General features: G+C 42.1%; 1 protein-coding gene across 1 annotated transcript; it reads right to left on the bottom strand.

Annotated features, from left to right (window-relative positions):
- Positions 1–413: 413 nt before the first annotated feature.
- On the bottom strand, positions 414–21,574 carry LOC123772348 (uncharacterized). The gene is made up of 3 exons (XM_045765441.2): positions 21,430–21,574; positions 1,939–2,113; positions 414–918 (listed from the first exon to the last, which is right to left on the bottom strand). The coding sequence occupies exons 1-3, from the start codon at positions 21,572–21,574 to the stop codon at positions 414–416; spliced, it is 825 nt and encodes a 274-aa protein (XP_045621397.1).
- Between the last annotated feature and the right edge of the window lie 5,066 nt (positions 21,575–26,640).

Genomic DNA, 26,640 nt, shown 5'->3' with positions numbered 1-26,640 from the left:
ATATGTTTTCAATAAGCATTTGTACTGATTGTTAAGTTCAGATAAGCGCCTCTCATCTGTTCAATATATTAAATAAAAATAAGCTTCATCCAGTTCCATTAGCCTAAAATATGTTAACTTGGTGCTGAGTAAAGATTCAACATTGATGAAACCTATATTTGCATATCAGTTGCATCTTAAAATTGCATTACAGCTGTCAAAACCTAAACAATCATAAATTAATTGGTGGGTATATGAGTATCTGTGCGTTTCAATTCTCTGGATATATTGCAAAGTATCTCACACATTTCAGATACTCCTAAGTTAAATTTAAAACATGTATTTTAATATTTAATGCCAAGAAATTAATTTAACATGCCATGAAAACCCAATTATGATCCTATATAAAAATGTTTTGCATGTAGTATTAATATTTAAGACATATCACCTCTCACTTCGACTTTGTTATGAGGAAACTCTAGGTTATGCAACACTCTGTGGATCTGCAGCTTGGCTAAGCTTCTCTTTTCGGGCTCCAGTCTCTTCAATGCTGGCACAAGACTCAAGCAGAATAACTTCTCACCGTTGTCTTCATCGTCTCCTCGCACCTCTTGGTGGGATGTGGCCACCTTCTGTAGATCTGGGTCCATCTGGCTCCCATTCAGTAGGTCCGGCTCGTATGACAGGGTCCTTGTCCTCTTGGGGTTGGGCAGAGTTGGGCATTGTGAGGGCGTGGGGTTGTGGAGGGTACTGGTGGAGCTGTGAATGCTGTTTGTGGTGTTGTGGATGCTAATGGTAGAGTTGTGAACACTACTGGTGGGGTTGTGAATGCTGGTTGTTGGGATGTGCTTCATCTCGACTTCCTCCTCGTCCGAAGCCTCTCCATCCTCCTCATCATCAGTTTCTCCTGCGTCAGAAAGGGTTTCGTGTCGACCGGCTCTGAGGGAAGAAGTTTGCATTTTATTTATTTATTTATTTATTTATTTATTTATTTATGCATATACAAGAATGTACATAAGGAATGTGAGGATACAAATATGGTAATTACAGTCTTGTAAAGCCACTAGCACGTGCAGCGTTTCGGGCAGGTCCTTAATCTAAGAAAATTTTAAGGAGGTAAATACTTGCAAAATTTATAGACAAAAAAATGATAACAGATTACATGAAATGAAAAAAAAAAAAGATGAGAGAAAATTGTAGGTACAGTATATTAAAGCACATAGGTAGCTAAGATTGATTGCAGAAAGTCAATGATTGAATCAATCAGATTGATTGATTTGAGAAAAAAGCTGATAGTGTGAACACAAGAACATGACAGTTAATGAAACTGCAAGTCTATTTACCTATTCAAAGTAGCTCCTGTTATATATCTACCAACTCCTTTATATATACCTCTAACCACATTAACTTGTGACCAAAGACTGAAACAATAAACTGATTCCATGTCAATTATGTCATCCGGTAATCAATTCCACTAATCTATTCTGCAACACAGGCCTAATTGAATATCAGATGCATGGTGAAGGCCTGAGGACAGGCGCAGACAAATGTTTGATGCAGGAACAAGTATGTGCTGCAGCGGCGTATGATTAGTGCCGGGATAACTTGTCTTGTGTCAGGGGCAGGTGTAGGCAAGTGCTAGATGCACTGGATCATCCTCCAGGCACGCAAGAATCATAAAGGTGCATATGTATCTTGCAGGTATGTATATATATATCCTGGAGATACATATGTATCTTGCAGGTATGTATATATATCCTGGAGATACATATGTATCTTACAGGTCCAAATGAATCCGGGAGATGCATATGTATCTTGTAGGTAAATATGATTCCTGGAGATACATATATTTACCTTGCAGAAACATATGAATCCTGGATATAAATAAGTATCTTGCAGGTACATATGCATCCTACAGATACACAGAGTGTATGATGCAGCTCAGAAGGAATTACTCACCTGAAGGGTCTGTGCTTGACATGTGAGGTGAGGAACATGAGCTGGGACATGAGTGGCCAGCTGCCCTGATACACCTGGAGGGCCGTCGACCCGGCTCTCTTCGGGTTCACGTTCTTCCTCATCTCGCGGACGAACTTGTCCCTCAAGACTCGCCAGCGAGCCTGACACTCGCGCGCTGATATGTGAACACCAGTCTTTGTATTAGTGTTTTGTTGCTTCAGGGCGCCACCATGGTCACCACGGTCGGGAAAACCCGATACCATTTACTAATATTTAATACAATAGGCAGATAATATTGCTGCGGTTCTATACACAAGTTAACCCATAAAAAATGTAGCTTGTAAATGAATTTTCCATCAATAGAAAACGGGATATCATTGCCACAGTGCTATAAATTCACCAGCTATTCTGTTGGGAATTATTCTTAAATACAGTAGTGTTTGAACTTATTACATCATAAAAACATCTCATTTGAATTAACTTAATTATCAGTACCAAAATAGAGTAAATGTGACCCTTCTACCACATATTGACATCTGGACAAAGAGAGCCAGGAACGTCAGTGGTGAGTGAGATCAGCCATTGTTAAGAACATAGTGGCAGGAGCAAATTCAGCTCTTATAACTCTCTTGGACGAAGTGTTATGGAGATCAAATTAGTGCTTCTTCCATCATCAACATGCAGTCAACATCTAAATAAGGGAAGTGTCTTACCGAAAACCGTTTATCTAATCATTTCTGGCCATTAATGTTAAGTAGATGTAGGGCGGACCGGTTGGGATGCGAACGAGCCACTAAACACAGGTAATTAGGCTTTGGTGCATATCTAGTAATGTATAAATGTTTTCTCTGATATAGCTGTCATATATTAGGATTCCGGCTTTACAGCTAGTGCCGTTTGTCAGGAACAAGAAGAGAAAGCAAGAATTAATGTTGGTACATCAGTTACTTGGGTGATGGAAGCTAGCTTCTCACAAGGGTAATTTGGTGTCTACATCCTAGTTATACCTGGTGGACTAAGCCTACTGTACAATAAGATAAGGCACCTCCTCAATGTATTTACTAATATATGTAGTTTAATACTAAAGTTTGATTGGCTGCATATTTATAACTTTAATATAAACCCACCTTAATGTGTAAGGATCGATTTGTGAGAATTTGCAGGAATACAGTCTGCTAAACATCATACAAATTGCTATCGGAATATATAAATTAGCGTAAATATAAATTCTATATAAATTCATATAAATTAAATAAATATAAATCCCACAGGTCGGTTCCCACATATATGGTCTTTTGAACCAAGATAGTACAGAACCGATTCGAATCTCTCACATTATATGGTCATTCGAACCAAGATGATCCAGAGAGCTAGATTATCATTAAATTTAATAAACTAGTGTAATAAATTAGTGAACAATATATTGCCAATCGAGACCGGCGGCGGTGACCCGCCATCTGCTTACGACCCCGAGCCCAGCTTCATCAGCGGTTTCATGGTCAACCACCAATTTGGTGGGGTGTTATTCCATGAAGTTACTGTGCTTATTTTAAAGCCAACCCAAATTAGTGGCTGCGCCCTCGCAAGATTATCCAAGAATTTGTGGTGTAATTTTGCGAGGTCACTAATAATATTTAATACTTCTAGATAAAACTAGAAGTTTCATAGAGGCTAATTAAGAGGCTATCATCAATAATTGTGTATATTATTTCTCTTATATAGAGAATTATTTAGTAAATAATGCACTAGTTTCACAATACAATATTTACCAATTGCCAACCCACAACAGGGTAGGATATACATTGACTAGTGTTTGATAACCTAGTCCCCTATTACCATTGACTAGTTGAACTATTTATTGTTCATCCTAGTCCCATTTATTACCATAGTCTAGTTGTACTATATTGAACAACCTAGCACTATTAATGAATGGTACAGACCCTATTTTGGGTGTAATTGTTACCAGCTTGAGTTGAGTTGTGTATATGTAATAATTTACTTATGATCATTATACCTTTGAGTGATTAATTAGTGTCTATACCATCCTAGGGTGATAATTGAGGAGCTAACCTAAAGGTACTTCCAGTGACACTAGTTTATCACTCAAATTATTAGTATGTATGATTATACTTATAATGTGTATTAATTTTAAGTGCTAACCTCTAGAAGAGGTAGGATTATAGCCTAGTAATTGCAGAATTTTATCCTAGGCTACCATCAGTACTTGTTCACAATTTATGAGCCAGTAATACCCAATTATCAAGTCACCATGACTAATCCGCAGAAAGCAAAACGTGTTTTAACAGCACATAAACGTCAACTGTCAAGAGATCTCGACCAATGTGAACAGTTGTTATATGAGCCTGTAGTTAATTATCGTCGGTTGAAAATACCACTGTTACAGATTCAAATCCAGCTGCATCTATTGAAAGCAAATAGGAAATCTTACCAAAATCAGGTCCACGACGACGACGACATTGTAGTTGAAGATGTGGAACCATTCCTATCTGACCATGCACAATATGAAGAAGAAACTCAAGCCAGGTTGGAGCACTTACACAGGATTATTGAATCATAACAAATAGCAAGTACATCAAACAAAGTAGATAACATAATAGATAATCTGGATATTTTTACCACTAAACACATGTAATTAGCCCTCGGTCCTTATCTAATAATATATAAATGTTTTCTCTGATATAGCTGTCATATATTAGGATTCCTGCTTTACAGCTAGTGCCCTTTGACAGGAACAAGAAGAGAAAGCAAGAATTAATGTTAGTACATCAGTTACTTGGGTGATGGAAGCTAGCTTCTCACGAGGATAAATTGGTGTCTACATCCTAGTTATATTTGGTGGACTAAGCCAACTGTACAATAAGATAAGGCACCTCCTCAATGTATTTACTAATATATGTAGTTTAATACTATAGTTTGATTGGCTGCATATATATAACTTTAATATAAACCCCACCTAATGTGTAAGGATCGATTTGTGAAAATTTGCAGAAATACAGTCTGCTAAACATCATACAAATTGCTATCGAAATATATAAATTAATGTAAATATTAATTATATATAAATTCATATAAATTAAATAAATATAAATCTCAAAGGTAGGTTCCCACAACCATGATGGTCACCACGATAGTCACTACTATGGTCACCACCATGGTCACTACAATGGTCACCACCATCATGGTTACTACCATGGTCACTACCATGGTCACCACTATAGTCATCACCATGGTCACCACTATGGTCACTGTTGGAAATTTCCAACATTTAATTACTAACACTTAGTACTTTAAGAAGTAATCCTTGTACTAGGCATTATAATTTGCTAACACTACTAACCAGTTGTGTAGTAATATTGAGTTCATTTAATTAAGGCGTAAAAACGTCTCATTTTCTCTAGAAATTATGGCTGGGTTGTTACATCAGTCACACGACCAGATGGATAGTGTCTACATGTACGTGAATCGAATTAAATTCATTTTACTTCAGCATTCTTTAATAAGAATTATTGACTGTTAATAGGTTTATCGTTGATTAACAAATATATTACCATTTCATGGAAATATTTTATTCAGTTAAGAACACCTGTGCCAGTGAATACATGAAGTACCAATTTTCTACTCTTAATTCTCTCGCCCATTTAAACACCGTTTCATTCAAAATATTTGCGTAGCGAGAACCTATTTGTTGTCATGTAAGACAAATTAATATCGTATAATTTAAGATTAACCTTGTCTCCATCATCTCGGAAAGTTGGACAAATTACAGCGATTATTTACAGAGTTCCAACATTGTGATCTGGTGCGCATGCGCGAGGCAGCCGAGGGAGACTTGGCAGAGATTGACGTCATATCAGGAGGAGTATCCTGGAACCTCTCTGATCTTCGTCTCGTATTAATGCCACCCGTGCTTCAACGAACTTCAGGAAGACGTGACGGCTTCATCTTAATCCAGACACCACATCCGGCAAGGCAAAGTTACCCCCGTTTATATAACTGTGGCCTCATTTATATATTAGATATATTAGATATATATTAGATATTATAGGTTATATAATATCTAATAGTTATTAGATATTATATAACTGCATAATCTAAATGGGCCCTAACCAGAGCAAGATAAAGCTGAAGAACCACACCAGGTGTCTTGTTACTAACACTTCGATTAATAAATCCCAGTGTCCTATTTGCCTTATTACAAACATTCATGCATTGATCCTTTTGTTTTAAATTCTTACTAATCATAACTCCCAGATCCCTTTCGCAATCCGACTTCGCAATCTCAACACCATCTAGCTCGTATCTTGTAACTCTATCATCATTACCTAGCCTCAGAACTTTACATTTATCAGCATTAAACTGCATCTGCCAATCTTTTGACAATTTCAAAACCCTATTTAGATCAACTTGAAGTAATAGTGAGTCTTCTTTCGTGTTAATTTCCCTACCGATTTTTGTATCATCTGCAAATTTGCAGATGTTGCTACTCAAACCTGAATCTAAATCATTTATATATATTATAAACAACAGAGGTCCCAGGACAGAGCCTTGAGGCACTCCACTAACAACATTATCCCACTCTGACTCAACCCCATTTATACTATCTCTCTGTTTCCTTTGGAATAGCCATGCCCTAATCCAACTTAATATAGCACCCTCAATACCATGAGCCTCTATTTTTTTTAATCAGTCTTTCATGTGGCACTGTATCAAAAGCTTTGCTAAAGTCAAGGTACGCAACATCACAATCCTTACCACTATCAACTGCCTCAACTATGCTGGAATAAAAAGATAGTGAATTTGTTAAAAATGAACGGCCATTTGTAAAACCACGTTGCGACTCATTTATTAATTTATGTTTTTCAAGATGAAGACGAATTTTATTTGCAATTATCGATTCAAGTAACTTTCCCACAATAGACGTTAGGCTAATTGGCCGATAGTTTGACGCAAGTGATCTATCTCCTTTCTTAAAATTGGTACCACATTAGCTACCTTCCATGACTCTGACACTCTACCTAACTCTATTGATTTATTAAATATGGTAGACAGTGGCTCGGAAAGCTCCTCTTTGCATTCTTTAAGCAGCCTGGCAAACACTTCATCCGGCCCTGGGGATTTGTTTGGTTTTAGTTTTACTATTTGTTTAATTACATCCTCCCTGGTAACTGCTAAACTAGTCAACCTGTCCTCGTCCCTACCCACATATATTTGTTCGGCTGAAGGCCTATTGTTAAGTTCGTTTTTAGTAAATACAGATATAAAATATTTATTAAAAATACTGTTCATCTCCTCGTCATTATCCATTATTTGACCTGTCTCAGTTTTTAATGAACCTATCCTTTCCCTAGTCTTAGTTCAATATAACTGAAAAAAACCTTTAGAATTTGTCTTTGCTTGCTCTGCTATGCGAACTTCGTAGTTTCTTTTTGCTTTCCTTATCACTTTTTTAACGTTTCTAACCAGTTGTACGAATTCCTGTTCTAAACTAACTTCCCCATTCTTAATCCTTTTGTACCATGCTCTCTTTTACCTATAAGGTTCTTCAGATCCTTTGTTATCCACTTTGGATCATTAGTATTCGATCTATTCAATTTATATGGTATACTACGTTCCTGGGCTTTGCTTAGAATATTTTTAAAAAGGTTTTATTTTGAATCCACATCGAAATCCCCTTTTCCGTCATGTGTCGCTGGGTTCACGTCTAGCCCACACCCCATGCCCAAGACATTCCAATCTATTGGACCCCCCAAAAATTTAGGCTATTGAAATCAGCTTTTCGAAAATCAGGCACTTTAACATAATTTTTTCCTACAGATCTATTCCATTCTATGCTAAATCTGATTTCTTTGTGATCACTGTTCCCTAGCTAACTCCCTATTTCCATGTCCTTAATTTGTGTTTCCCTGTTAGTTAACACTAAATCTAAAATATTATTTCCCCACGTTGGTTCCTTAATATGTTGCATAAGAAAGCAATCATATATTAATTCTAGAAAATCTTCTGCTTCATTATTCCCTGTTTTGTTCACCCCGTTTATTCCACAAAAATTAAAGTCACCCATGACATAAATACTGTTAGATCTAGATGCTCTAGATATTTCATCCCATAGATGCTTTGCTTCTATTCTGTCTAAATTTGGTGGCCTATATATAACTCCTATTATAATATTATTTGCTTTTTCGTTTAATTCTACCCAAATAGTTTCTGTGTGTGGCTCAGTTTTGATTCCCTCTTTGAGACTACATTTCACATTGTCCCTAACATATATGGCTACTCCCCCTCCTCGTCTAATATATCTATATGTGTGAAATAGTTTAAATTCATTTATTTGATATTCAGCTAATAGTTCTCTATTTTCTACATTCATCCACGTTTCGGTAAGTGCAATAATATCTATTTTTTCTGTACAGACAGGAGCATTTAACTCGTTTATTTTGTTTCTTAGACTTCTACTGTTAGCGTAATATACCCTAAGTGTATTGTTATTTTGAGGTCCTTCTCTTTCCCTGATCATTTTGCCAATTTGTTTCTCCAACAAACACATACTATTATTACCTCCTTCCTCCCTATCAATTCCAATACCACTATCTACTAACAGTTTAACTCCAAACAAATGCCTCTAGTCACTGGTTCCAACGAGTTCGCAACAGCAACAACCCCAGCTCTCGATAGATGCACCCCATCACAAGCATACATTTCATTTCTTCCATAGAAGTGTTCCCAGTTGTCTATGAAAGATATTGCATTTGATTTGCAATATCTTTCCAGCCGGCGATTGACACCAAGTGGCCTCGACAACCATTCATTCTCAACGCTCTTTCTCGGAAGAATGCCACATATGATTGGGATTCCTCCCTTGCTCCTAACTAATTCTATGGATTTGTTAAATTTCTCACTCCTAACCCGTCCAACATCATTACCCCCTGCACTAATACAAATAATGGGTTTGTTCCCATTTCCCGTCATAATATCTTTCATGTTGTCAACAATATCTCCAATTCCAGCTCCCGGATAGCAGACCCTTCATCTGTTCCCGCTATCTCTGGCACAAAACGTCCTGTCTAAATACCTCACCTAGGAATCTCCCACAACCAAAATTCGTTTAATATAATATACAACTCCTCACAGAAATTCAACATATAGGAAAAGAAGCCCATAATCTAAGGCTGTCAATCACCCTAAATTGGATACCAAGTCACATTAGCAAAGATGGTAATGAAAAGGCAGACTCAAGTTTCTCACAGATTAAGGAGCAAATCAAGAAGAAAATATTCTCAACTATCAAAAGTCGCCACAGAGCCAAAGTAGCGGAAGGAAGATCCACTGCGATATGGTACAAACAAGGCACTAGTTACTCCTCTTTCAAGCCTGGTAAAAAGATATCCAGAGACATTGCAGTAGCCATACACAGACTCAGACTTGGTTACAAGTGCTGCTGGGAGGTAATGAACCCAATAGTTAAAGTGTGTCACTTCTGTGAAACAGAAGCAGAGGCGCCACTATTGCACTACTTACTGGAATGTGAAGCTACTGAAGCCCTGCGCATCAAACTCAACATTAATCCAACGACAGCAGCTGCATTAGATGCAGATTCCACCGCGACTACAATGATTAGAAAAGCCGTTGAGGAATGGGACTCACTAGTGAACATTCTGCATCTACATCCGCCACCAAGATAATGTTAATAAAACAAGATTAAAACCAGTGCACTAAAACAGAAGCGATAATTAAGCAGGGAAAAAAGGAGAAATCCCCTCCTCCATTTTAAATTTAGACTCAAATATCACAGAAACAAGGTTATCGCGTATAACCAAACTCAATTATGGGCTCACCATAGCCCGTGCTACATAGACACTTTGTTCTGAGTAGCTAAATCTGAAACAACAACAACATTCCTCATCACAATTGACTTGAGAATGGTCCAGGACGGACCGAAACGTCGTCGTCCCTTCACCTTCTAGTGTGTGGTCTGGTCAACAACACTTGATGCCAATATTCCTGCTCTGGGCGATGTTGCTCAAGTAATATAACACTTCCAGTTTCTTTTGTCATCAAGTATGCTGTTATGCACTTTCAATGTTTTTCTCCATTTTCATGCTCTAAAATAACATTGCTGGGCTTCCAGTCATTGAACCCCAATGTAGCAAAGAGAGATTCTTTCTTAGACAATAGGCGACATACAAAGCAGTTCAAACGACCTTGGGATGGTGAATACAGTAGTCATTCGCGTTTTAGATACTCGGCATTCCGCAGTTCATGTTTAAACACATTATTTGATAAACACCTTGCCTTCATATTCTCTACTTCAGCTGTTTTATACTCTTTGGGAGTTTGAAAGGTTACTATCATGATTCTGACATGATGAGGGCTCACTACGAATCCAGTAATCTATTGTGTTAATATCATTAATGTTCCATATCCCCGGATCTATCTCTCGGATTGCAAACTCTTTTACTGTTACAGATTTGGGTATTTCCTCTTGTAAAATGTTACCAGCAGCAGCAAACGTATGTCTGCTGATGGTATATCTGTTGAAACTGGAAGACTGGTAGCAGGAATGGATGTAGATGTGAATGCTATAACTGAAGGAACAGTATTAGTGGCTGACATTGCTGGAGTGAATGCTGATGTGGATGCCATATCTACAGGCATGGTATGACTGGCAGTCGTTGTACCCGTTTTGAGCCATTATGTTAATTTTAGAAGTTTTCCAATTTTTTCTTTCTCCTCTGCAGCTCTCTTCCTCTTCTGTGCTCCACTCAAAACATTGCGTTTCCTTTCTGCTGAAAGGGTTATTCACCTGAAAATATATATCCTAAATATTTAGTATTTCGTCCCACACCAGGATGTAGGATTATATTATATAAATGTGCTTGCAACAAGACCTTAATATTTAAACATTCTGCTGCCATAATGAACATGTCCTATGCTCATGGGGCCCCCGGGCAAGTGCCCATCGGGCCCATGTGGTAAGACGGCTCTGTTTTCAGGTCCTCTCCAATACAGTTTCTATGATTTATACTACCACCTCCTTCCTTTTGTGTTTTGTTGTGCTTTATTAGACATTTAAAGGTTATAAGATGTACATTGGTTAATACAATGTGTGTTTAAAGATTATGGATCTCTTGGAGCTCTTCCGCTTCTGGACAGGAACCGAGGGCGTATCAGGCGTTTCTGCTCTGGACCGCCATACAGGTTCGCTGGAACAAGAAACTGGCAGCCCTTGGGTCTCTGATGATTTCTACGTGTCTGGAACCCAATTCCTTGAGAAATCCCAAGAACTTCGTTCGCCAGGGGCTGAGCATCTCAGACACTATGGGAACAAAGGTGTATTGACCTTTCAATTGCCAGTATGTGACTGATTTTGATATTTCTCTATGGTTGGCCCACACCACTTGTCTGATCAGCACCGAAGTGTATGTAGGTGCCAGCCAGAGTGGATACACATGTTTAGTCCCTCACCAGCTGTTGCCCTTCTTCCAGGGGCATCATATAATGTGATGCCATCTGGGCGAAGTGTGGGGTCATCCTGGTTTTGGTCCACTAGGATGTGAGGTTCTCTCTCTGCTGGGCACTGAGCTGAGGCAATGCTCCACTTGATGATGTCATTAGCCTCGTTGTGTCTTGCATGTTAGCTCTTGGAGCTTCTACAGTGCAACCCGTACAGTCCACATTGGTCTGCTTCCTCCCTGTTGCAAACACAGTTGTATTCAGTGTGAATTAGGGCACCAAGGCGGAGAGTCACTGCTACACGAAGGAATTCTGTATCTAGATGCGTGTTTGTTGCAGACATGTGAACTGCCAGAAGGAAGTCCCCTGCATGGGGGGGCACAAACTGCTCTGAGGTGGGTCTTTCTTTTTATTTGATGCTGCAGCACTGAGCATGGCATCAGCTATTTTTTCCACTAATGGGTGGTCCCGGCTGGACTATTTATGTATTTTTGTTGATTCTATATTGGGTGCAGGGGCTTCAAGAGCATTCCACTGATTTGAACAGGTTGAACAGGATTATGTATGCCTGCTGAATCACCCAGGAGTTCTGTAGGATATTTCTTACAAGGCCATACAATGCACGAGAGGAGGAAAGAAAGGCAGATAGAGCCATCTGGGAGGCCGTGTGGACACCAAGGCTGTCGTGTCTTACTGGGAGGGTTGTTTGCTCCCATTGAGATTCGTCCAATTGGAGGTTCAAGACTTTCTCCAACATAGACCTCAGAAGAATGTCATATTCATTTAATTTAGGGCTGCTGTAGGATGGAGAACACCTTAGAGAGGAAGTCTACTTAGGGAGAGATAGGCATCTTGTGAGGAGGAAGAGAGCATCATGGGAATCACTCATGTCAATCCTGTCCAGCATTCTCCTTAGGTCAGTGATTTTTGTAACCAGGACCTCCTCGATTGCAGGCCAGTGGGGGCACCCAGGAGGGTGCAGTCAGGTGTCGACAATGAGAATGTCTGGAAGAACAGGTTTTATTTGGCCAGTGATGTCAGAGTTGGGGTTGACTATTTCACATTTGGATAAATGGAGAATGAGGCCCAAGGTTGCTACTTGCTCTTAGATTTTTCTTATATCCTCGAAAATGGTATCTGCAGTTCCGGCGAGAGTGCCATCATCCAGGTACCGTATGTTTATCTCGCTTGTCAGACTATCGGTGACCTCTTTGATAGCTGAGCAGAAAAGGAATTTTCTTCTCAGATAAGGGATCACATTGGCGAACTCTTTCTCAGGTCTATTTTATGCTCCCTGGCTTTCCTGGGGACAATTGTGTTATTGCTGGTTATGATTCTAACTGCACCTGTGGTATTGCCCTCTTCTATTTTACTGGTGATCTGTGCTCTCATTTCGTGGTTTTTAGGTGATCAATTGTTAGTCGTCCAGTGGCAGCTGTTCCTGGCACTAGGGGGAAGCCAAACAAGGTTGTCTTCTCTGGGGAATTTATTGAGAACCATAATTACTGAGGTTGTTAATGACTCGTCTCTCTACGGCGGTAATGCTAGGTATATTCCCAAATAGTAGGAGATTGTGCCATGATCACGGTTCTAACAGCATTGCTGACCTGGGAGCTGACATTGCTGGGTGGGAGCCGGTCGGCCGAGCGGACAGCACGCTGGACTTGTGATCCTGTGGTCCTGGGTTCGATCCCAGGCGCCGGCAAGAAACAATGGGCACAGTTTCTTTGACCCTATGCCCCTGTTACCTAGCAGTAAAATAGGTACCTGGGTGTTAGTCAGCTGTCACGGGCTGCTTCCTGGGGGTCGAGGCCTGGTCGAGGACCGGGCCGCGGGGACACTAAAAAGCCCTGAAATCATCTCAAGATATAACCTGACCTTTGTCAGAAGACTGCTGAGTTTGATAGCTGCTTGGTGATGGACAGCCTTAGGGATGTGGGGCATAGCCTTGGTAGACGTCGCTTTGACTGCTTCAATCAGATTATCTACTGAAATGAAGTTGAGAGAGATATAGTTCCTCGTTGTTGGTTGTCCGTTGTCACTGCCCCGGGGTCGGCGTCTAGATCCTAAACAACCACCTGAATTGAAAGAATGTTGACGAACAGTTCCATCATGATTGAGACGAAAATGTCTGTCACATATCTGACAGTTTCCTCTTGGGTGTTCCCTATCTTGGCTGGAAGGGGATTGTGCGAATGGTGCGACATTCGCCATGACAGATGCCCTAACGACTGGTTGCCTACTGAGTGCACCCTCTCCTTCCCTCCTGAATGGACTGCAACATAGCAAGCATTGCCCTCCTCAGGAGTTGGGCATGGCCTGGGCACCGTTTGTGTGTGGGTAGGCTGTTCGTTGATGGGCGGCTGGATCATGCACAGGTAGGTGGGTGGAGGGGAAGATGGATCTGTGCTGGGGGGAAAGGGTAATAGAGAGGGCACGAGGGCATCACATGTCACCACTACCACAACAGATCAGCTTTTTATTATTATTATTATTATTATTATTATTATTATTATTATTATTATTATTATTATTATTATTATTATTATTATTATTCTACCACAGACGTGGCTACACATTTACAATGCTAACCAATATATATATATACACTTTCTTCTGTCCTCCATGGACAGGGTTAGTGATATGTTAAACATATAGTTCAGGGGTTCATTGAACAATCAACCACAGAAGGTGATGATTCGGTGCTTTTAAAATGCTAAGCTAACCTACATACGTAAATACATAGATACACAGTTTTACGTATGCCCTACATAAAGTGTTCGATGTGTCTTTTACATAGTGTCATTAATGTACATTTACAAAGGTGAAATGTAATTCTGATCAGCTTCCATATATACTTTATACACATACATATATGTACACACACATATACATACATATACATATATACATACATATACACATATACATACATATATACACACACACATGCATTCACATACATTTGTCTCTTTTACTCTGACAGGGTGAGATAGCTGATAGAGAAACTAGTGTGCAATTAAGCACTTAAACACTGAAGGTGATTAAGGTGCTTTTACAAGCTCAGGTTATATAGTTACATCACATACATACATTGTATAATTGATACATTACATGGTCAACCTTGAGGTACAAGTCCAATATATCATCAAGTGTTCCAGTACTCTTATAGTTTTTACAGAGTTCAGCATACCTTAGCCCAGGAGGGCGAAAATCAATCAGTATGGGACCTTCTACAATATCATTCACTCACATTCATTCTACAATCATCATTCAACATTCTACAAGATCAGCACTAACAGCATCACATGTCACCACTACCAGAACGGATCAGCACTACCAGCATCACATATCACCGCTACCACAACGGATCAGCACAACCAGCATCACATGTCACCGCTACCACAACGGATCAGCACTACCAGCATCACATATCACCGCTACCACAACGGATCAGCACAACCAGCATCACATGTCACCACTACCACAACACATCAGCACTACCAGCATCACATATCACCGCTACCACAACGGATCAGCACAACCAGCATCACATGTCACCACTACCACAACACATCAGCACCGCCAGCACCACATGTCACCACTACCACAACACATCAGCACCGCCAGCACCACATGGTACCTCTCCCTCCACAGATCAGCACTGCCAGCATTAAAGGTGAAAACTACCATCACAGATCACCAGCGACAGCATCACAGGTCGCCGCTATCACCACAGATCTGCACTGCCAGCATTACATGTCACCACTACCATCACAGATCAGCACCGCCATCATCACCTAGCACCACTGATCAGCACAGCCATTTGTCGGATATTTTTCGACGCTTTATCTACTAACTAATGACATACCAAGTTAAATTAGTTATGTCAGGTACTTACTAATATTATGAACATTACTAATTTCTCAAGAAAACGTAATCAGCAACATCCCAGAGAAACAGGGAAGTTGCCATATATGCAGAAGCCACTATTCGTATAATTTCTCTCTAGTAGAAACATAAAACTTTCAGTGTGAAGAATAAATACAATAGAATAATAATTATTAATAGTTACTGCACCTAAATATCCAGTAAATCAAGCGTCGTTCTTCCCACGTCGATAATGTCGTAATTTGAAGCAAGCAGGGGTAGCGTTCCAAGCCGAGAAGACACGCGACGCCATTTGACAGAAAGTACGAAACCCGAGCGCTTGGCAGAGAAAAACGTTATACGTTTTACCTCTATACTGCAAAATATAGTCACATCTCCCGAGTTCTTGCATAGGAAAGAAATATTTCTGCTCCTCCGATGAACTCAACGTATCAGGTAAGTGTTATTTCCCAGCAATTGTTGTAGTTTATGTTATTGCCCATTATCATGATCTCTGTATTACTGTCTGGTAATGACGCATGCGCTCTAGCCAAAATGGGCAAGCCTACTCTTTAATGTAACCTCATTTTCTTGAATATACACAGTGTAGTGGTAACAGTGTATAACTTATGAAATATTTGGCAGGTGCCGTACGAGAAGAAGAGAGTATCGAGTTGACCAGTGTATCACGAGGCTACTTAAGTCATCATTAAGACGCCACTAACTATCGTTTGTGACCAAGGAAACTGATGGCAATTATCCAGTCTTTATAACTCTTAGAGAAAAGAATTGACATTTTCTACTAATCATTGTAGTAACTCCACTAACAAATTATTCATTTTGTAGTTTATGATTATTCACTATTGTGGTATAAATTACGAACGTACGTATAACCCCACCCCCAGGGATGTGGAGGGATAACCCCCAGCAGGAATATTTAATACTAGCTGTACCCTTCCCTGTCCTCCCAACCATTCCCCACTCCCCTGTCCCCTACTCCTCCCCACCATACCCATCTCCTCCATCCCCTTGTCCTCCCCCACCATTTCCCCCATCCCCTATCCCCTCGTCCTCCCCACCATCCCCCACTCTACTGTCCCCTCGTCCTCTTCACCATGCTACAGTTCCCCGTCCTCTCCACCATTACCTCCTTCCCCGTCCTTTCGTCCTCCCCACCATCCCCCACTTCCATGTTCCCTTGTCCTCCCTACCATTCTTAAGTCCCCTGTCCCCTTGTCCCCAACATCCCCCACTCTCCCGTCCCCTCGTCCTCCCCACCATTCCCCACTGCCTCGTCTGATGCGTTCCCAAATGATCTGATGTTCCCATCAGAAAAATGGGAACATCAAATGATCTGAAGTTCCCATCATTGAAAAATAAGTAGAACAATTAAACAAACGAAACGAAAAACAATGTAAAAATAAAAAAATAAACTATACTCACGAAATGAACAATATGGTAAACAACACAGCTCAATTCCAACGTAATGTCACACTAAATATTTAAATAAAAATAAAAATAAATCCTTATCAATGAAAATGAAATTGATCAATGCAATCGGAAACATTGAAATGGAATTGTAACATATTTAGTATAGCGTGTGTTGCCATTATGTGCAACAGATGGTGCTGTTTTAAAAAAAAAAAAAACATGTTTTTACCTATCACAGGTGTGGCATCTATATAACAGGTATATAAAACATGCGCGAATTCGAATGGAACGTTGTGTCAAAATTTCAAAGCAATCGATGAAGAACTTTCAGAGATTACAGTGTTTTGCTCCTACGTCCAACATATGGAGCTGTTTAAAAAAAAAAACATGTTTTTTCCCTGTAACAGGTGAGACATGTATATAGTAAGTATATAAAAACACGCGCCTATTCGAATGTAACGTTGTGTCAAAATTTCAAAGTAATCGGTAAAGAGGTTTCAAAGATTTCCTATGCATGGAAAACTCATGAAAAACACAGATTTTCAAAAAAACTTTTTTTCCTGCCACAGACGTGACATCTATATAGTATGTATATAGAAGCCCGCTCGGGTGCGAATGAAACGTTATATCGCAATTTCAAAACAATCGGTGAAGAACTTTCGGAGATTAGCGATTTTGAACAAACAAATAATTACGTTTTTATTCATATGGATAATACAGTCCACTTACTATGTACAGGCCATTTCATTCATTTAATTTAAAGTAAAATTCTTTAGTATTTTAACAGTACTCAAACAATCCTTTGCTGGGTAAATTCCCAACGCCAGAATCACATGTCGCCACTACCACCACAGATTAGCACCACCAGCATCACATGGTACCTCTCCCACCATAGGTCAGCACCACCAGCATCACATGGTACCTCTCCCACCATAGGTCAGCACCACCAGCATCACATGGTACCTCTCCCACCATAGGTCAGCAGCACCCGCATCACATGGTACCTCTCCCACCACAGATTAGCACCGCCAGCATCACATGGTACCTCTCCCACCATAGGTCAGCACCACCCGCATCACATGGTACCTCTCCCACCATAGGTCAGCAGCACCAGCGTCACATGGTACCTCTCCCACCATAGGTCAGCAGCACCAGCATCACATGGTACCTCTCCCACCATAGGTCAGCAGCACCAGCATCACATGGTACCTCTCCCACCATAGGTCAGCAGTACCAGCATCACATGGTACCTCTCCCACCACAGATTAGCACCGCCAGCATCACATGGTACCTCTCCCACCATAGGTCAGCACCACCCGCATCACATGGTACCTCTCCCACCATAGGTCAGCACCACCCGCATCACATGGTACCTCTCCCACCATAGGTCAGCACCACCCGCATCACATGGTACCTCTCCCACCACAGATCAACACCACCAGCATCACAGGTCGCCACCACATCCACAGGACACAACCAGCACCTCAGGTCACCAGCAACCACCACAGGTTGCTACTGCCACCACAGGTCATTACTGTTTTCAGCCATTACCGCAGGTCACTACTCCTACAACATGACACCACTCTTCACAGCCACCCCCCACAGGTCACTACTCCCACAACATGACACCACTCTTCACAGCCACCCCCCACAGGTCACTACTCCCACAACATGACACCACTCTTCACAGCCACCCCCCACAGGTCACTACTCCCACAACAGGACACCACTCTTCACAGCCACCCCCCACAGGTCACTACTCCTACAACAGGACACCACTCTTCACAGCCACCCCCCACAGGTCACTACTCCTACAACAGGACACCACTCTTCACAGCCACCCCCCACAGGTCACTACTCCCACAACATGACACCACTCTTCACAGCCACCCCCCACAGGTCACTACTCCTACAACAGGACACCACTCTTCACAGCCACCCCCCACAGGTCACTACTCCCACAACAGGACACCACTCTTCACAGCCACCCCCCACAGGTCACTACTCCTACAACAGGACACCACTCTTCACAGCCACCCCCCACAGGTCACTACTCCCACATGACACCACTCTTCATAGCCACCCCCCACAGGTCACTACTCCCACATGACACCACTCTTCATAGCCACCCCCCACAGGTCACTACTCCCACATGACACCACTCTTCATAGCCACCCCCCACAGGTCACTACTCCCACATGACACCACTCTTCACAGCCACCCCCCACAGGTCACTACTCCCACATGACACCACTCTTCATAGCCACCCCCCACAGGTCACTACTCCCACATGACACCACTCTTCATAGCCACCCCCCACAGGTCACTACTCCCACAACATGACACCACTCTTCACAGCCACCCCTCCCCCACCCCACAGGTCACTACTCCCACAACAGGACACCACTCTTCACAGCCACCCCCCACAGGTCACTACTCCCACATGACACCACTCTTCATAGCCACCCCCCACAGGTCACTACTCCCACATGACACCACTCTTCATAGCCACCCCCCACAGGTCACTACTCCCACATGACACCACTCTTCACAGCCACCCCCCACAGGTCACTACTCCCACATGACACCACTCTTCATAGCCACCCCCCACAGGTCACTACTCCCACATGACACCACTCTTCATAGCCACCCCCCACAGGTCACTACTCCCACAACATGACACCACTCTTCACAGCCACCCCTCCCCCACCCCACAGGTCACTACTCCCACAACAGGACACCACTCTTCACAGCCACCCCCCACAGGTCACTACTCCCACAACAGGACACCACTCCTCATAGCCTCCCCCCCCCCACCCCACAGGTCACAACTCCCACCACAAATCGTTACTATTCAGATCACTGCCACCACAGTTTACAACCACCACCCCAGGTCACCACTATCACAGTCATAACCACCACAGGTCATAACCACAACCTCCACTACAGGTCACCACCACCAGCACCACCACCACAGGTCACCACCACCACCATCACAGGTCACCACCACCACAAGTCACCGCCAACACAGGTCAACGCCACCAACACAGTTCACCACTACCACCAAGGTCACCACCACCTCAGGTTATCACCACCAATACAGTTCACCATCATCACCACAGGTTACCACCACCACAGATCACCATCATCACCACAGATCACCACTACCACAACACGGCACCATCATCACCACAGGTCACCACAGATCACCATCACCACCACAGGTCACCACAGGTCACCACAGGTTACCACCACCGCAGGTCACCATAGATCGCCACCCTCACCACAGATCACCATCATCACCAACGGTCACCACAGATCACTACCACCACCCAGAGATCACCACCACCACAACAGGTCACCATCATCACCACACTTCACCACCACAGGGCACCATCATCACTACAGGTCACCACCACCCCAGGTCACTACAGATCACCATCACCGCCAAAGGTTACCACAGATCGCCACCCTCATCACTGGCCAACACAGGTCACCACAGGTCACCACCACTACTGGTCACAATCATAACCACAAGTCAGCACAGATCACCTCCACAGGTCGCCACCATCACCACAGGTCAGCACAAATCACCACCACCACTGGTCACATTTACTACCACCACCAGAGATCACCATCACCACAGAGTCACCATCACCATCACAGGTCACCACTTTCACCACAGATCACCACCATCACAGGTCACCACATATCATCACCACCACCCATAGATTACCACCTTCACCACAGATCACCATCATCACCACAGATCACCACCACAGTTCACCACATATCACCACCACCACCCATAGATCATCCCCCTCACCCCAGATCACCACCTCTACCACATGTCAACACCACAGATCACCACCACCACCACATGTAAACACCACAGATCACCACCACCATCACAGGTCACCACCACCACAGATCACCACCTCTACCACAGATCACCACCACCATTACAGGTCACCACCACCACCACCACAGATCACCACCACCATTACAGGTCACCACTACCACCACAGATCACCACCACCATCACATGTCACCACAGATCACCACCACCACCACTTGTCAACACCACAGATCACCACCACCATTACAGGTCACCACCACCACCACCACCACAGATCACCACCTCTACCACAGATCACCACCACCATTACAGGTCACCACTACCACCACAGATCACCACCACCATGACAGGTCACCACAGATCACCACCACCACCACAGGTTAACACCACAGATCACAACCATCATCACAGGTCACCACCACCTCTACCACAGATCACCACCACCACCACAGGTCACCACAGATCACCACCACCACCACATGTCAGCACCACAGATCACAACCACCACCACAGGTCACCACAGATCACCACCACCACCACAGGTCACCACAGATCACCACCACCACCACATGTCAGCACCACCACCACCACAGGTCACCACAGATCACCACCACCACCACAGGTCAACACCACCACCTCGTCAACTCCGGTCAAAGATGTGAAGCAGCGAGGCAGCAACCATTATTGACGTTTGTATTAAATCGTGTGACTGCATGTTATCTGTTTAGATCCTTCTTAATAATCTTAAGAAATTTCTCTTCAGACGGACCTGTTTAAACTCACTCACACACAGTCAAAATAATTAATTCGATATTAAATCTACGTGGAGAAAAATTAAAGATTTGTTGGAGAGAACTAACCATGCAGTCCTAGGCTGTCTGCTACAGACTGCCACATGCTTTCTTTTTTCCTCAAGTCCCGGTAGTCATAGCTGCCTTGATCATACAATCCCGGGTACTGTTGCACCTCGATGATCAGTTTCTCGTCCTGATCCAACTGATTCATCTTTCAGTATGTCACGTTAGGTAAAATACTTGTAAAGAGAAGCGTTCTCCAGGAGTGGAGTCGATAGATCTCACTGCGTCTGCTCTCCGCGAGTTGCCGGCGCTGTACGACAACTGCGGCAGTGCTGCGTCTGTCGTCGAACGCACCAAGAGCGTATGAGCAAATTGTTTGTCGTGTTTACATATACCCAGAGGTGAGAGTACTGTTGGAATTAAACAATGAGAGCTCCTAATGCCCTGGCCCGACTGTAGATGCTGAACGGATAACTTTTATGAACTTATCAGATAGTAAATAACGGCCAGGAATATCCTGTTATGAGTTGATATTCTCCCAGTCCTGCTCCGTCTCCACCCCCTCCCAATCCCTTGCACAAACTCACGCGCACGCACACACACACACACACACACACACACACACACACACACACACACACACACACACACACACACACACACACACACACACACACACACACACACACACACAACACTATAACTACTGTAACGTGTACTTACCTAGTTGTGGTTGCAGGGGCTGAGCTGCTGCTCTTTGGTCCCGCCTCTCAACTGTCAATCAACTGGTGTACAGATTTTGGAGTCTACTGGGCTCTATCATATCTGCACTTGAAACTATGTAATGGAGTCTGCCTCCACCATATCACTGCCTAATGTATTTTATCTGCTATCTACTCTCCATCGTGTGTTATTGTAATCAACACTACAACTACTATAACGAGTGTAGGTGGAGTCAACACTACAACTACTATAACGAGTGTAGGTGGAGTCAACACTACAACTACTATAACGAGTGTAGGTGGAGTCAACACTACAACTACTATAACGAGTGTAGGTGGAGTCAACACTACAACTACTATAACGAGTGTAGGTGGAGTCAACACTACAACTACTATAACGAGTGTAGGTGGAGTCAACACTACAACTACTATAACGAGTGTAGGTGGAGTCAACACTACAACTACTATAACGAGTGTAGGTGGAGTCAACACTACAACTACTATAACGAGTGTAGGTGGAGTCAACACTACAACTACTATAACGAGTGTAGGTGGAGTCAACACTACAACTACTATAACGAGTGTAGGTGGAGTCAACACTACAACTACTATAACGAGTGTAGGTGGAGTCAACACTACAACTACTATAACGAGTGTAGGTGGAGTCAACACTACAACTACTATAACGAGTGTAGGTGGAGTCAACACTACAACTACTATAACGAGTGTAGGTGGAGTCAACACTACAACTACTATAACGAGTGTAGGTGGAGTCAACACTACAACTACTATAACGAGTGTAGGTGGAGTCAACACTACAACTTCTATAACGAGTGTAGGTGGAGTCAACACTACAACTACTATAACGAGTGTAGGTGGAGTCAACACTACAACTACTATAACAAGATGGCTGCCTTGTGTTATGTGCTTTCTATCATGTTTCCTGTTGGCACACTCCGTATGGGTGGTGCGGGTTCTTGTTTGTGTGTACTATGTTCTATTTCCTGTGTTTGTGTGTACTATGTTCTATTTCCTGTGTTTGTGTGTACTATGTTCTATTTCCTGTGTTTGTGTGTACTATGTTCTATTTCCTGTGTTTGTGTGTACTATGTTCTATTATGTATCTCTAATTGTGTTTCCCCATTGGTGGTGTATTGTGTTGTACGCAGGGTTTCTGTGTGCAGTGTGGGACGTATTCTTTTGTCTGAGCTATGTTCATGTGTGTGTTCTGTGTTTCTGGTTCTGTGGTATGGTGTCTACTGTTGTGTGGCGTGACACATGTTACGTGTGTTTTACGTTTGTTTTACATTGTATTCTTTTTTATTTTACCTTAGTTTTATTGTGTTTTCTTTTATACACTTTTGTAGTTATCTTGAGGTTATCTTGAGATGATTTCGGGGCTTTTTAGTGTCCCCGCGGCCCGGTCCTCGACCAAGCCTCCACCCCCAGGAAGCAGCCCGTGACAGCTGACTAACACCCAGGTACCTATTTTACTGCTAGGTAACAGGGGCATAGGGTGAAAGAAACTCTGCCCATTGTTTCTCGCCGGCGCCTGGGATCGAACCCAGGACCACAGGATCACAAATCCAGCGTGCTGTCCGCTCGGCCGACCGGCTCCCACTGTTAGTTACTGTCCAATATTGGCACGTCCCTTATGTTTATTGTTATTCTGTGTTCCTTGTTATATTTTTTTTTCTGTGAGGTGTTACTCTGTATGTTTTATGTTGCATTTCTGTACTATGGTGTTTGTTGATGTGTGGTGTGGAGCTTATGCTCGGTTGTCTTTAGTGCTTTGGTACCTTTTATGTTGTATTTATTTTGTTTAAAAAAAGTACTAAAACGAGTGTAGGTGGAATCAACACTACAACTACTATAAGGAGTGTAGATGGAGTCAACACAACAACTACTATAACGAATGTAGGTGGAGTCAACACTACAACTACTATAACGAATGTAGGTGGAGTCAACACTACAACTACTATAACGAATGTAGGTGGAGTCAACACTACAACTACTATAACGAATGTAGGTGGAGTCAACACTACAACTACTATAAGGAGTGTAGGTGGAGTCAACACAACGACATATAAGCAGTAATATATGTAGTATTATTAAACATTATCATAGCCTAACTGGATTTTGGCTTGATTACACCAGCGTTGTCTAGGTTCTGTTATGAGAAGTGAAACACAAGGGTCCTATGTTGACACCAACGTCTGGGTTTGTGTAGCAAGTCGTAAGGTTACATTCCTAGCGGCTCGGTAACTTTAGTTTCATCATCTTCTCTCTATGACGGTTATGAAGACAAAATCCTGAGTCTGTGTATGATGCTAAGCCAGAACAATCTTCTCCATTAACGTTTTGGCACTTATTCCCTATAAAGACGACTCAATAGTTTGAGCCTAAATTTTGAGTGAATAATGCGTTTTGTGATCTTATTTTCGTTCGTGATTGCGTTTATCAACAGTCCGCCAAGACCCCAATCATTGTTCAAATGTTCAGAGAGTAACCCTTCCTCATCACAGCCCGTCCTTATCTACACAGAGTATAAACAGGTAGTGGGTCATGTAGTAGAGGACAGAGTATAAACAGTTAGTGGGTCATGGAGTAAGAGGCCAGATTATAAACAAGTAGTGGGTCATGGAGTAGAAGATAGTATAAACAGGTAGTGGGTCATGGAGTAGAAGATAGTATAAACAAGTAGTGGGTCATGGAGTAGAAGATAGTATAAACAGGTAGTGGGTCATGGAGTAGAAGATAGTATAAACAAGTACTAAATATAAATATAAACAAGTCATGGAGTACAAGATAGTATAAACAGGTAGTGGGTCATGGAGTACAAGATAGTATAAACAGGTAGTGGGTCATGGCGTACAAGATAGTATAAACAGGTAGTGGGTCATGGAGTAGAGGCCAGATTATAAACAAGTAGTGGGTCATGGAGTAGAAGATAGTATAAACAGGTAGTGGGTCATGGAGTAGAACATAGTATAAACAGGTAGTGGGTCATGGAGTAGGAGATAATATAAACAGGTAGTGGGTCATGGAGTAGGAGATAATATAAACAGGTAGTGGGTCATGGAGTAGGAGATAATATAAACAGGTAGTGGGTCATGGAGTAGGAGATAGTATAAACAGGTAGTGGGGTATAACAACCCTTTCTCCTGTTTAAATAGTAGTTTTTGTAACTATGTGCACTGTAGTATAAAGAATGCAATTGTAAGCAATTAGATAGTAGAACTTTGTACTATTCACTTTATTGAGTCGGAAAAAAAATGAAGCTAAAAATAGACTTAAATATTCCTAGGGTTAGTGTGGCACACACATGTACTATATTAAGCCTCAGATATCGTGTATTATGCCTAGGAATGTTTGGTTAGGTTACTTTAGTTTGTTTTTGCAACAAAAGTAGAAAATAGATTTTCTATTTGTCCAACTTAATAGTACCGATTTCTACTTTCTAATTTCGTTGTACGTCGCTATATATACTATAGTCCTCATCATTATTGTAAGTACTGCCAAAACAGGAAGATGGGCTGGTTATAAACGATGTATTTCTACCACATCAATTCCTTTCAGAATTTTGTATTTAGTAATCATGTCTCCCCCTGACTCTTCTGTTTTCCAGCTATATGAGGTTCGATTCACTTTGCCTTTACTCGTACCTCTTACCTCGAAGTTCTAGAACTAATTATGTGGCATACCTTTGAACCTTCTCCTATTATGTCTTTTGCTTGGATAGGCATTGGCTCCTCGCTGGAGCCCCTTGTTCCAGAATTGGTCTGACATTTGTGGTATATAACGTTAAAATTACTTCATATAAATATGTCTAAAGGCAGTTCTGATGTTAGCCAGCCTCGCATATTCCAGTGATGATATTATTTTTATGTGGGCTTTGGGATACAGGTTCGGTGTGATATCAACTCCTAGATTCTTCTCTATGTCCGTTTTCGTGTCCGGCCATCTCCCATTTGATACTTTGTGTCTGGCCTCCTTCTCCCTCCACCTGCCTTCATTACTTTACATTGTCTTGAGTTAAACTCTTGAGCCCATTTGTTGGACTATTCCTTCAATTTGTCCATATCGACTTGTAGCCTCTGGCAGTCTTCCTCTTTCATAATCCTCCCCATATTTTACGCATCAATGAAAGGATTGAGTTAAGGAACTGAACCCTATGGGACTCCACTATTGGCATCTCACCACTCTGAGGTCTAACTCCTCCGTAATATGCTGTCTTCTGTTTTTTTATGTACTCCCTTATTCATTAGGGAACTTTTCCTGTTACTCCTGCCTTCATCTCGCAATTATGCACTAAACTCATATGGAGTACTGTGTCAAAGGCTTTCTGGCAACCTAAAAATTTGCAATTTGGCCACGCTCCTCTTTCATGTCTTATTTTTGTTGCCTGGTCATTGAAATAAACCTTTGAGGCAAGAGTTTTCCATCCAAGAACCCTTGTTGGTAATGCATTACAAATTTCCTTGTCTCCAGATGTTCTACTAGATTTCTTTCACACTTCTCCATAACCTCCATTACGGACACTGACCTGTAG

Source organism: Procambarus clarkii, chromosome 69, assembly GCF_040958095.1.
Source record: "Procambarus clarkii isolate CNS0578487 chromosome 69, FALCON_Pclarkii_2.0, whole genome shotgun sequence".
NCBI classification, from domain to species: Eukaryota; Metazoa; Arthropoda; class Malacostraca; order Decapoda; family Cambaridae; genus Procambarus; species Procambarus clarkii.
This window is presented reverse-complemented; position numbering and strand designations above follow the sequence as displayed.

What these genes read in the sequence shown, in the direction of transcription:
- LOC123772348 (XM_045765441.2), bottom strand. Translation starts at nt 21,574, where the DNA reads ATGAATCAGTTGGATCAGGACGAGAAACTGATCATCGAGGTGCAACAG. An exon ending in AGACAGCCTAGGACTGCATG is followed by an intron (nt 2,114 to 21,429) that starts GTTAGTTCTCTC and finishes TTCACATATCAG; the next exon opens with CGCGCGAGTGTCAGGCTCGC. An exon ending in GTCAAGCACAGACCCTTCAG is followed by an intron (nt 919 to 1,938) that starts GTGAGTAATTCC and finishes TTCTTCCCTCAG; the next exon opens with AGCCGGTCGACACGAAACCC.